The 12,696-nt window shown below is 48.3% G+C and overlaps 5 protein-coding genes across 5 annotated transcripts; all 5 read right to left on the minus strand.

Moving 5' to 3' along the window:
• Positions 1-284: 284 nt before the first annotated feature.
• DEU56DRAFT_750098 (uncharacterized protein) lies at positions 285-1,685 on the minus strand (the record flags this gene model as incomplete). Its single annotated transcript, XM_041349507.1, has 1 exon — positions 285-1,685. The coding sequence occupies one exon, from the start codon at positions 1,683-1,685 to the stop codon at positions 285-287; it is 1,401 nt and encodes a 466-aa protein (XP_041200577.1).
• Positions 1,686-5,092: 3,407 nt separating this feature from the next.
• DEU56DRAFT_709343 (SecY subunit domain-containing protein) lies at positions 5,093-5,490 on the minus strand (the record flags this gene model as incomplete). Its single annotated transcript, XM_041347467.1, has 2 exons — positions 5,093-5,358; positions 5,421-5,490. Coding segments are annotated over 2 exons (336 nt in total), but the record flags the coding sequence as incomplete, so codon positions are not given.
• Positions 5,491-5,552: 62 nt separating this feature from the next.
• DEU56DRAFT_762545 (uncharacterized protein) lies at positions 5,553-6,585 on the minus strand (the record flags this gene model as incomplete). Its single annotated transcript, XM_041350720.1, has 4 exons — positions 5,553-5,921; positions 6,001-6,123; positions 6,285-6,313; positions 6,435-6,585. The coding sequence occupies 4 exons, from the start codon at positions 6,583-6,585 to the stop codon at positions 5,553-5,555; spliced, it is 672 nt and encodes a 223-aa protein (XP_041200579.1).
• Positions 6,586-9,330: 2,745 nt separating this feature from the next.
• Positions 9,331-10,572, minus strand: DEU56DRAFT_940904 (P-loop containing nucleoside triphosphate hydrolase protein; the record flags this gene model as incomplete). The annotated part of the gene is made up of 5 exons (XM_041358908.1): positions 10,226-10,572; positions 9,965-10,171; positions 9,729-9,910; positions 9,418-9,676; positions 9,331-9,371 (listed from the first exon to the last, which is right to left on the minus strand). Coding segments are annotated over exons 1-5 (933 nt in total), but the record flags the coding sequence as incomplete, so codon positions are not given.
• Positions 10,573-11,098: 526 nt separating this feature from the next.
• DEU56DRAFT_940907 (78 kDa glucose-regulated protein) lies at positions 11,099-12,336 on the minus strand (the record flags this gene model as incomplete). Its single annotated transcript, XM_041358909.1, has 4 exons — positions 11,099-11,279; positions 11,332-11,603; positions 11,651-12,120; positions 12,264-12,336. The coding sequence occupies 4 exons, from the start codon at positions 12,334-12,336 to the stop codon at positions 11,099-11,101; spliced, it is 996 nt and encodes a 331-aa protein (XP_041200581.1).
• Between the last annotated feature and the right edge of the window lie 360 nt (positions 12,337-12,696).

A 12,696-nucleotide genomic window follows, 5' to 3' on the forward strand; every position in this document is an offset into this window, starting at 1 on the left:
ACCCTTCACATACCCGGCTATTTGATACACATCTACCTTGGTACACCCATCTACATAATATCCAACCACCTCGGCCCATCCGTCTATAGAATATTCATGTCTATCGGCCCACTCATCTACTCTACATATTCCCCACATGGGCCCACCTGTCTCCATCGGGAATAATAACACTCCCGGCCCATCCGTCATAGTCGAGAATATTTCTACCTTCGGCCCATGGTCCGCTGGCCCGTATCATACGGGATATTATGCACATCGGTTCACTCGTATAATACGGAAATATGTTACTGCAATATGTGGTTACATGCCCATCCCTTACTGATCATGCGTCCCACAGATAGCAAGTTAATCATCGCTCCCGGTGCGTGGAGGCATTCGCTCAACCGTAGACATTGTGTGCGTCCTCCGATGGTAAGTTCCACAACGCAATCTCCTCTCCCAGAGGTGGCTAATCTCCCATGATTCGCAGTCTTCACGGTGACTTTGTCGCTCGTACTGTAGGTCCAGAAGAGGCTTCTGTCAGTGATGAGCGTCGACGTTGTCCCGGAGTCCAGGATGGTCGACAGTACTTGCTTGGCAATGCAAGCTAAGTCTTCCTCCCTTGGCAGTGATTCTTCTTCGACTGCCTTGATGAGCGCGCAAGACCATTCGTGATGGTGAGTGGCTGTTTCTGAAGCAGCAAGTGCTGATGTCTCTGTGGTGGAGGAAGTTGCCGAGGACTTTGGTTCTACGGACACGGCTGCTACGTCTTTGCGTTTCCCGCCTGCACGATCTCCCCATTGAGCCCAAGGGGCCTTGCCCTCCATTCCACCCCCAGCTTGCATGCAGTGGTTGAGGTCGTGCATTAGTGAGCGAGGGAGTCCAGAGCAAGCAGTGTTTTCACAAGCAACCCCTTTTGGATTGTTCTTGTGAATACGCACTCCAGTAGAGGTGTTCACTCGTCTTTCATTTGAGTTCTGGGGAATGGTGGCTGCATTGGCGTATTCTGACCCAGGGCGTGCATTCATTCTCAGTTTTCCGTGCTGACGATTTGCCTCTTCAGTGAAGGATGTGGCTATGTCCTCGAACGTGAGAGTCGCAGGAGCTGTGGTTGTGCTGGATGTTGTGGAGACTGACGACATTTTCGCCATCGCAAGGCTACGGAAGACCACCCACTGTGGTGTCTCAGGAAGCCCGCTGAGCAACATGAAAATGCTCTCCCCATCCATGAAGGTCACCCCCATCTCAGCGAACCTACGACGTCCATTTTCGAATACTCCAAGATAGCGGGGGGCGTCATCGGGGTCTTTGAGTCTCTCGGAGAAGAGCTGAGAACGGAGTTCATACTGTGAGGTGACGTCGAGACGGGCGAAGCGCTTCGTGAGCAACTCCCATTGCTGACGAGCCGTCAATTTCTCGCCGAGAATACTTTGAACGACAGGTGAGAGTCTTCTCCCGATTATCGCCTTTGCCTGAGCATCCTCTTTAATCCAGTCTTTCATGAGCACGAGTTCTGCCGCTGTGGGCTGGCCTGCAGTAGCAGCTGTGGGCAACACACTGGCGAATTCTGCAACATCATGAGGATTGGTGCCCGTGCTACAGTGATTCCAGAGCCCTTCTCCAGCTAGAGCCAATTCGACGGCTTGTCTCCAACTTGGAAAATTATCTGAGCCGGTCAATTCGGCGATATGGTCGAACTTCCCCATTTCGTTTTAATGGGGGGGCTCGTTACGTTTAACGTTTAGCCGTTAGATAAACGTGAGTATCGAGTTTCTTGCGTTGTGTAATTTCTGGGCTAATCTAGAGCCCAGGGCTCATAACCTGTACACTAACGAGGAACTCAGTAGTGTTAGAAATAGTACTAGCATTGATATGTACCTAATGAGGAACTAGAGTACGTCAATATGAGAGAGACCAAGATATATGAAGTGCTACATACCTCAGTAGTGTTAGAAACAGTACTGAGGTGATCGAGGGCGCAACGCTATACAAATACGAATGGTAACGATTATGTAATGAGTCCGGAGGATTAACGTGCGGAAGGGACCATGTGTGCAAGAAGTCGAGAAGATGAGTATCAAAGGTGCAAGATAACGGTACAAACAAGAATGGTAATGTGAGTGCCAACAACGATGGTATCACACAGAGTTTCTTCCCCTTCATTGTTGAAAATGGTCACAAAGTGCTCCGAGTGCCGCACAAGCCATGATCGCTACACGGACCAACTTCAAGTGATAACTCCCGTCCTCTAGCCAAAACACTTCATGCCTGGGCATGCGTATTGTGATCCTATTTGTACCTATGGTTAAGGCGCTGGGAAGGTTGGTAGTTGTGTTTTGCTCTCTTTGCTGGGGGGACACCATTGATTGTTTTGAGGGATGCTAGTAGCATGAGAGTTCCGCTTAGCAGATCTGTTTTCCTCAATACTACTGTAGAGATATGACACTAGGTTCGTCACAGGTCACAGCCATCAAGGAATCGAACCTATTTGGTGTGACTGTCACACCAATTTTTTGGGGGCCGAAGCTAATTTGTGACATGTGGTAAAAACATACAGAAAAACATATAAAAAACATACAAAAAAACATATAAAAAACAACAATGCCCAGCTAGCTACCTGTTACTTCTCAACTTTATAATAAGATATGAATCAGACAAGAAGCCTTGACAAAATCACAATTTCCGAAGCTATTTTTTATATGGTCACAGGTGACTGTCAGGGTAATTCGAAGCTGTGACACTAAGTGTGACTTTGTCACGTGCTACACGTGACGAAGCTAGTGTCGTATCTCTACAGTATCAGGCAAAATAGAAACTTGAACGTTTGAACATCGGAGTTCATGCCCAGCACAATTCGCTCCTACTCGTGTCGTAGTGTGAGGTTGAAGATGATGGCGAAAATTTAGGGGTTATTATGCTGGCTTATATAAGTACTAGACCCTTTATCACGTGATGGAGTGAAAAAAGCAATTACGTAGACGACTCGGACCTAGGCGCCAGGCCTTGAAAGAAGACATTCTATTTCAAGGCTTCGCCTTCTTCACGCTGAAGCATCCTCGAAAAATTCAGAATCGTCTGAGGCCTCGCTAGCTCCAAGTCTAGACTCCGAAGAGGCGATCTGGCACATGCTCAACTCAATTGGAATAAGATAAGTGCATCAACGGTGTAGATCCGACTCGCGCACTGGACTGCTGCAGGAGGCAACTTGAAGAATGGAGTTACGTTCCGGATTCGCTTCTTGTACATGTGCTAGTACCGCACTGGTGGTGATTATTCGCTGAAAGTGTGAGCACAAGTGATCATAGCACTTGCCACTATGTCACCACGAGACCCGGGCGACCTTCGGGCAACATGCAGGAATGTCATACACCGGAAGCATGGATGACTTTTTCGCAGCATAAAATGTTGAAAAAATGCTAAAAAAGGTTAAAATAAATTTTACAATTTTGTGGCAATCAAAATGTTTGACAGAATTTGGACTTTTTATCCACTTCTTCGTGATGAAAAACATTGATCGAAGTTAAATATTGAGTCAGATTTCGTCCACAATATTGCATCAACATATACTTCAACAATTCAAACACTTTTTCTGCAGTACAAACCTAGATAAATTTTTGACTTTGTGCCATGCTCATAACCAAACTTCTATCATCCTTTGTTCCAACACAAAGGTTGGTGTTTTTTTCACCGTTTTTCCAATGTTTTTGTCACCAAAATATGCTAGTCGAAGTTTGAATTTTGCAACCAGATAATATTTAATGTTGTGATCAAGCTCAGATTATCATTTTGTCCGTCAACATAGTCTACCTTTTGTCCAGCATTTGAATAAATTATTTCTGGCACTCAAATTTTAAATCTAAGAGCCACAAAATCTATTAACTTTGTAGGTGGCATATACATTAAGTTCACAGTGCGTCAGAAGTGTGTTTGTATTTAAAATGTGGTCAGCACAATTTCTTTGTTTCAAACATTGATCATATTTAAAATACAGACGTCAGAAAAATGTTGATGATATTTAAAATAATGTAGGTAAACGGGTCGAGAATTCCAACGAGAATGACACAAGGAGCGGCAGCATGGGCCTTGTCGAATACATCACTAACAATGGCTTCGGATTCACCAAACCACATCGTGAGCGGCTCATATCCCAGTTATTGTCATTGCGTAGGTACTATTTACTTACAGTACAACAGTGACCGTACAAAGTGACCGTCATCTCGAATCAAATACTTACTGTCTTCCTGTCCCCCGCCGTACAACCTTTCACGTCATGAGTCGGAGACGAGCAGGGTCGTGCGATCGACCATAGCCATTTGGCACAGGCGAAACAACATCCATCTGCGGGACGTGCCACACGCAGTATCGCTCACGAGGACCATCCCCGAGGTAGGATTGCGAGACTTCCGCGGAATGGATGAGTCCCCCCCCCCCCCTTACAGCCCTGAGATTGAGCGTCAGCAACAAAATACACGGAAAGTCGGCAGCAAATACCTAGCCTGCCCCAGCCCACCTCCAAATCCGCCCCCACGTCGATGATCTCATGGCCCGCCCATGAATCCTGATAGCTTCAGACCGACTCGCGAGGTCTTGTTCTTGTTCCTGGTTTTTCTGGTTAGCCTTGATTGCTTTCATCCGCCGCGCACCGAAAGGAACTTCTTGGGATGCTCGACAGGGTATTGGACTGGTCCTGGAGCTCGAGTTTGACTTTGCCGAGATAGGATTGCGAGACTTGCGCTGAAGTCCGTGCTCCGGATGGCAATCCACGTGCCTGCGGATGGCAATCCACAGCAATACGGCGCACTAAGCGCAGGCGAGTCAGTGCTCGCCTGATGAGGTTGTCGAGGAGATCGCCGTCGTCCCGATGATATGTTAGACGTAAGTCTGGGGTGAGTTGCATTGTGACAGGAAGTTTACGTGTTGCATGGCGGTGGCGTGAACATCGGAAACTTCACCAAAGTCTCCTGCCGGAATGTTTCGATGTTAAACGGGGTGCATTTGACGGCAACAACTGTGATATTCGCGTAAACCGCGTCAGATAAGCTTTGGTAAATGAAAAAGTGACTAGCCTTCGTCTGGAACAGACGGAAGGTTGGCAATTTGCCGGGCCACCGCAACGCGCAAGTCTCAACAGCGTGTGGTCTTCCTTCAAGCTGAAGTCGACCTCGATTAAATTCAGTAGTCGCATAGTCGTTCCGGACGTAACGATAGGGCTTATACCAAGCTCCATGAGGGTTCCAAGGTTGGAAGCAAGGATGACACGCATCCAGCACATAGGGTCAGAGGAATCCGAAGCCATGATGCCATACAGTGGTACTTGACGGCAGACCAAGCCAATGAGTAGCGTAACGGCGATCCATAGCAGCTTTTGGTTGAAAGGAACTTGAAAACGAAAGAACTTGATGAGTTTTGCATGTCATGACCTACAAAGGTATGTATAGCACATACTTTACAATCTGGCGAAGAAACCTCTGGCAGGAGTGGAAGGAATGGCCGGACGAGATTCAGAAACTGGAATGTAAGCAACTACAGTCAGTACCACTGAGTCGACTAATAGACTTTGAACTTACAACTGCTCATCGTAGCTTGAAGTCCAGGTGTGGCCTAGTGTCCCGAAGAGAAGTGTCTTGGGGTGGCCTTGTGTTGCCACCGAAAAGAGAGACGAAATAAAAGTTGGGAGCATCGAAGTTACGGTCCAAGAAGCCCTCTGCAGAGCAGGCGACGGGGCCGTTGAAGTGATTGACGGTGAACGTGGGGAAACCAGAAGGACCAATGACACCAGCTTTGAACGACGGGTAGACTAGGATCACCTCCTTCTCAACCTCGCGCAGTATCGAGTAAACAATGCCGCTGATCCCTCCATCTCTCGCACAGCCGACATGAAAGGATTTCGCACATTTGCCTTTAGTGCACTGGATGGGTGCACCAGGGGCCTTCTGTCGTGCCTTTGAACAAACAGCACATTTCTATACGCGAAGGTTAGCTAAACGTGTGAGGTGTATGTTGGAACATACCAGATTCCACCGATCTCTCACGATCGCATCCACACCAAATACCCTTTTTCTCCATGAACATCTCCGTCTCAACCCCATCCACCCAAGTCTCAGGTACTACTTTAGCACACTCTTCATGCGCCATCCAGCCTCGCTTGAAAGACTCGATAAGCTTTCAGGAAGCTCCCCGTTGAATCTGTAAGCGCGCGTTTACGTTGCAATCCATCCTAAGACACGAAGGAGAACGACCAAATCTGAGTGTGAGCAAGCGAAGCGTCTCGCCTTTGCAGACAAATGTTAGCAGGTACTACTCACTGGCTGGTTGTGTTCTGAGAACGATGTGTCTGTTGCGGAAGGCAGAATGTGGCTATCATTCTGACTCAACCAGGGGTCTCCTATAGAACTAGCTCTTGGACGTCTGTACAAATCAAATTGTAATCTTCAGGCTTCATCACCACCGCTCACCTTCGGGCAACCTCCTGCCACTATAACATCCCTCAACCACAACCCCGCAACAGAAGACACGTCTGGTTAGAGATGGAGTAGAAAGTTTACGAGGTGTCTCGTCCCCACGTGCTAATGGAGTCTGTTTACGAGGGGAGCTGTTTAAATCCATGGATTAAGAGATATTCATGGAGAGATGATGAAAGGACCACAAGTAAACGAAGCCAACAGGGCGCGCCGGCCCGTCCACACGTGACTGAGCTGGTCTGATCACGTGCACTTGACGAGTCAACGCCTTTGTGATCAATGTATTCTTATGTATGTCGTGGTACATGACGACCACAGCGACATGAGACAATGAATAAGAATGAAATAAAAGGGAGTGTATGAATTGACGCTGGTATGATAAGATGTGCGGCGAAGAATAGTTGTACAATAATTGAAGTCAGTCAATGGCAATCCGGTATGGGGTTGATGATCATGAACTCTGCAGGCCAGTATCCGGTGTCATGGGGGTGAGTCGTGACAAAAAAGGGTTGCGGCGCATGCGCACAGTCCGTGGAGTAAATCCTCCCTCCTAGCTACCTGGAGATGATGAAACTGAGGCCGCAGTGGTCGAGCGGCGGTGGAGACTGTGCGATCCAAACAAGGTCCTCAATCGCACTGGAGTTGACGTTCCAACCCCAAAATCCCCAGCAGATGAACCAGGAGCAGATTGTGGGAATGAAGCTGAACAATTTCGGTGGGTTTCGTGACGTATGTGAAGTTTTTGTTGCCGACCACAATATCTTGCACCTGGAGAAACATCGATTGAACGTCCTGCATTACAGGAATACAAATAGCTAACATCTTTCTTGACACGAGCTAACTGAATAATACGCTCGTCGATCGTGCCTTTCGTGATCAGGCGATAGACAGTCACTTGGCGCGTCTGACCAAGAGTCCAAGACGATGAGTGCGATCCATGGCCTGTGCATCGTTTGACGGATTCCAGTCGTGATCGTAGAAGATGACAGTATCTGCTGATGTCAAGTTGATTCCGAGGCCACCTGCACGTGTGCTTAGGATATATATGAAGATGTCCGGGGACTCCGGGCTAGAGAACATGTATCAGAGTCGAGTACATTCAACCTAAGTCGAGCACTGACCATGTCTGCCAATCCATCGCCATATTTCGTCGATCTTCCAACTTCGATGAGCCATCGAGACGTAAATACTTGTACTGGCGGTAGACCAGATATTCCTCCATAAGGTCCATCATACGAGTCATTTGGAAATATATCAAGATACGATGGTCGCCCGCCTTGAGCTCCTGAAAGAGGGCGTCTAACCGAGCGAGTTTAGCAGAGTCATAGATCAGTCTATTTGCTTCTGGTATTTGCATGCTTGAAGATGGTAGCTGGCTTGCAGGGGAACTTCCGACAAGTCCTGCCGAAGACAAAGCAGGAACTAGGGTGTGGTACGCCTGATCAATGGTAGGCGAATCCCGCAAGTGCTGAGGGAGCCCGTATATTGCCAATGATTCCATCGGTGCCTCTAGCAACTGTACTTGATGCTCTATGAATGTCCGATCTGTGCAGTGAAGAAAGATCAGAGGTGCTACAGCCGGCGGCACAAACCACTTCAAGGTTGGTCGACGTAGATTCGACGCCTGCCAGGCTGTTGAAGATATATCAAGAACATGTGGCAGGCCTTCAGCGGTATCCAGGCTCAAAGACAGACGGGGGCTTATGCTGAACGGATGTGCGCCTGCATGAGCAGCAAATTCCGCTTCCCTATGAAACGGTTGATCGGAAATTGGAAAAATAATCATGGGTAGCTTACTATGAAATCCCTGTCCTCAACAATCCTATTCTCTTCCTCAAGTGCCCGAAGCCAATTGCGCATGAAGGAAGATACCTTAAAGCTATGGACGTCACTCGGAGTGGTGTTCAGGAGTCGAAGAAATGCGAAGGCAGGTGAACCTATAACGTGTTACATCCAAGGGACGGCCATTCGAGCAGCATCACACACCTTCAACATCATCGAGCGTCGAACGGTATATCCACCCCGTTGACCAGATATTGAAGAGGGCACTCGTGCAGTCCGATCGCACACGCAATCCAGGCTTTTCACATGGAACATCTATAAGCCCACCATCTTGGTGGAATAACGCCGGAATTTGGTTTTCGATGGGGTTGTGAGTTGAGTAAGGAAGGGCAATAAAATTGTCTTCGCGGTTCAGAGGACCAGATTGACCAAAGCGAGATAAAGAGAAGGGAGCTACCACATCTGCACGTTCAAAGGGCTCGGGGTGGTTGCAAACCTGTAATGGAGCAAGTCAATATTTAGAAATGATAAGACCAAATCTTAGTCACCTTCCGGAACTGCATCATGAGGTTTATTAACGATCGTGCAGAATCAGCATCCCCTATGTCAGAGGCCTTCTCTAATAGATCTACCACAAATACATTCGCCAGAAGTGCACGGTAGAGAGTACGTTGGCGGGATGACAGATCAACATAATGATCGACCTCGATCTGTTGAAGATAATATGTGAGTGATCATTTCTCCGTGCGTAAATTAAATAAAACCTTCTCGCTCAACTCGTTTTGCACATGTCGCTTGACTCGCCGTAACATGAAAGGCTTCAAAATCGTGCGCAACCGCCGTAGTTGACGTTCATTGAGCTTGCTGCCCTATTCTCTGCAGCGTTCTCGATATCCTTGGAGAACTACTCATTGAACTCATCGTGCGAGTCAAAAAGACTGGGATGATGAAGTGGAGCAATGCCCAGAGCTCTATGTGGAGGTTAGCAACTGCTGACGCTGCTGCCCTATCTTACTCGCCTTGCATGGAGTTTTGGATTGGTGTGCCGGTCAAAAGCAAACGATTGCGACATTGGAATCTCGGCAATGTTTTCCACCGTACACTAGAGTTGCCATTTCACGCGCTGGAAGTACTGCTGGTCTTGAGTAACTTTATACAGAAATTAGCACAGCTCGAAACATTATGCAACTGCAACTGACCAGCTGGTAGCTTGTAATCAGGACATGAAACGGTGTGTCCTTGTCATAGCTGATCCCTTTTTTGCTCCAGAACTTGCGCAAGGTGGTTCGGTCTTTGACGTTCCCCCAATAAGACAGGGCTTTCAGACCAGGCAGAAAGCGAGTAATCTCCTGTTGCCAGTTGTGCAATGTAGAGGCTGGTGCGACAACCAAAAATGGTCCCCATATGTCGTGTACCTCGGCAGGGTAGGCAAGGAGAGGTATCGATTGCACAGTCTGAGGTGCATGGAGGGTAAGGTGAGCTGTGTGGCATTCTAATCAATCTCACCTTCCCAAGACCCATCTCGTCAGCGAGAATACCAATGATACCCTGTTCATACAAAGTAGCAAGCCAATTCAGACCTTTGAGTTGGTACTCCTTCAGCTGCGCCATGAGGATATTCGGTTGCTTGATCTTAAGTTCTCCAGTGAGTGACGTCGGATTCTGGAAGTTGAGCTCGTCGGAGTCCACTGTGTGTAGACCGTTGTTAACCTCTTTAGCCTGAGTATCCAGGAAGAACTTACAGTCAACCAAGGGCGTATTCGAAGCGCCTGAGAGCCCCGACTCGTCATCGTCCCTGATGTGAGCCTGAGCTTTGGCAAGTTTCAAAGCCTCGTTCGTTTTCCTATCGAGTGCAGCCTGAGTGTCAAACTGTTGAGCCCTTTGTCTGGCTAGAGCGATAGCTTCCTGAGCGTTATGCCGCGCATGTCGGTGAAGGTTGGTTTGGTCCTCTAATCATCAAGTTCAGCCTCCGAGTCGTCAAAATACAGGTATAGGAAACTAACCGTCATCAAAGCCAATCTCTTGAAGTACTGATGGGTCAACATCTTCAAGAGTAGCACCCACAGGCGCCGAAATTTCAGGAATATCTCCTTGCAAGGACTCACTCTTGAGCTTGTTACTGACGAAATGGCTGTACAACTCAGTTTGGCTGATCAAGAACTCAAGTTTGCGTGCTTGGCGCGTGGCTTCCTTTTCTTCCTCGACCTTCGCTCTATCAATAGCCTCTCTTCGCTTCCTTGCTCGCATTTTCGGAAATCTCTCTCTTCCCGCTCATTCTTCTTCCAGAAGACTAGCATCTCACGCATCAGGTGTCTGCCCTTTGCTTGAACATCTAAATGAACTTTTGCAGTCCTTGTGAAAGGCCGACAAGCTTGAATGGGTGATAGTGTGGCCAAGCGCTTATGCTGACCTTGACGGGCTTGGTAGCCCATCGCGGCATACTTATACACCTGTGCAATGAGATGAGAACGCAAACACCACGTAATGAAAAATTTGTCCATACCTTAGCAACGTCTCTCCGAGCAATGTTGTCCAAACTTTCTTCTGAGCCTCCTCTAAATGCTTCAGCGTTTGGCCATAGCATTTTCATCACAACCTTTTTATCGCGCTTGAGAGGAGGAACGATTTCGTCTAATTCGTACACGACAGAAGTTGCAGTGAGTGCAGGAGTTACAGGCCTAGATGCCGAAGGCGTAACGTCTCCAACGACCGATGCTGCAGCTGAGCCAATGCCAAGGCCCTCCAGAGTATCAGGTGGCAAAAGCTTCTTTCCGCCACCCCTCTTCCGACCTTTGGTTTGCCAACTTAGCGGGCGCAGCGCTGGCACAGACTATCCAAGTTGATGACACCCACGAATCCGGAATGACCAACATTAATCAATTGTTGCCAGTGAACTCGATACCAAAGGTGACCTCGATCTGAGGAACACCACGAGAAGCAGGGGGAATGCTCGAGAGTTCGAACTTGCCCAGTAGGTTGCTGTCCTTGGTCAACGAGCGCTCGCCCTCAAAGACCTGGATTAGGACAGTGGGCTGGTTGTCAGCTGCCGTTGAGAAGCTTTGCAGATTGTCAGTATGATGCATTGATGCGCGGGAACATGGACACTGACATCTGTGACTTGCGTGTGGGAATAACAGTGTTGCGGGGAATGAGCTTCGTGAAAACACCACCCGTGGTCTCGATACCAAGTGTCAAAGGACAGACATCCACCAAGACCACCTCCGAAGGTGCCCTCTTCGCCAGAGAGGATACCGCCCAGGACAGCGGCACCATAAGCGACAGCCTCATCGGAGTTGATCCCTTCGACGCTTCTTTGCCAAAATACTCCTTCAGGAGCTGTTGAACCTTGGGAATGCGAGTCGAACCACCAACAAGGACAACCTGTAACCCTGTTAGACAGTGTAAATAAGGGATGCTAAACGCCTGACCTCATCGATGTTCTCTTTGTTGATCTTCGCATCCTTGAGTACCTGCTCGACGGGCTTCATGGTCTTGCGGAAAAGATCCATGTTAAGCTCCTCAAACTTCGCGCGAGTGAGGGTCTCCGAAAAGTCGTTGCCGTCTGCGAAGGACTCTATTTCAATGAGGGTCGACTGTTGGCTGGACATCGTGCGCTTGGCCTTCTCAACCTCGCGCTTCAGCTTGCCCATGGCGCGGAGGTTGCTGGTGACATCAGTGCCGGTCTTCTTCTTGTATTGTTTGACAAGATGGTCGATGACGCGCTTATCGAAATCCTCACCACCAAGGTGCGTGTCACCAGCAGTTGCCAAGACCTCGAAGACACCGTCGTCAATCGAAAGCAAGGAGACATCAAAAGTTCCTCCTCCAAGGTCATAGACAATAATTTGGGACTCCCCGCCCTTCTTGTTAAGACCAAGGCGATAGCGGCAGCAGTGGGCTCGTTGATGATACGGAGAATCTTTAACCCAGCAATCGTTCCGGCATCTTTCATAGCTTAACGCTGGACGTCATTGAAGTCTTGAAACAATATTCATAAGCGAGGGATGGTGAAATCAATGTTATAGGCTTACATGCAGGGACCGTTACTACCTGCGTGGGTGACCTTCTCGCCGAGATAGGCCTCTGCCGTCTCCTTCATCTTTGTACAGATCATGGCGCTGATCTCCTCCGGAGTTGGAACAGTCAGTTGAAAATATTCAGTGTTTGATCTTGATACTCACAAATTGACGCGTCTCGCCCTTGCAACCAATCGAGGAAGTGCTTCATGTCCTTCTTTAATTCCAAGTCGTCCATCTGAGACACTAACATTCAGACTGTCTACAGCACCCACCTCGCAACGACCTGTCTCCCTTGACAGGCTCCATATTACCATGTGCACGTCGCACCACCTCAATGGCACAGCCACTAATATCGAGGGATGGACATCGATCTTTGCAGTATCACGTAGTGAAGAAAGAGAAACACACCAAAAAACAAACCGCGGCCACCACCAAGGAAGATACACAAGGCTCAT

The sequence above is a fragment of the Suillus clintonianus genome (genome assembly GCF_016758775.1).
Source record: "Suillus clintonianus strain FC179 chromosome Unknown DEU56scaffold_252, whole genome shotgun sequence".
NCBI classification, from domain to species: Eukaryota; Fungi; Basidiomycota; class Agaricomycetes; order Boletales; family Suillaceae; genus Suillus; species Suillus clintonianus.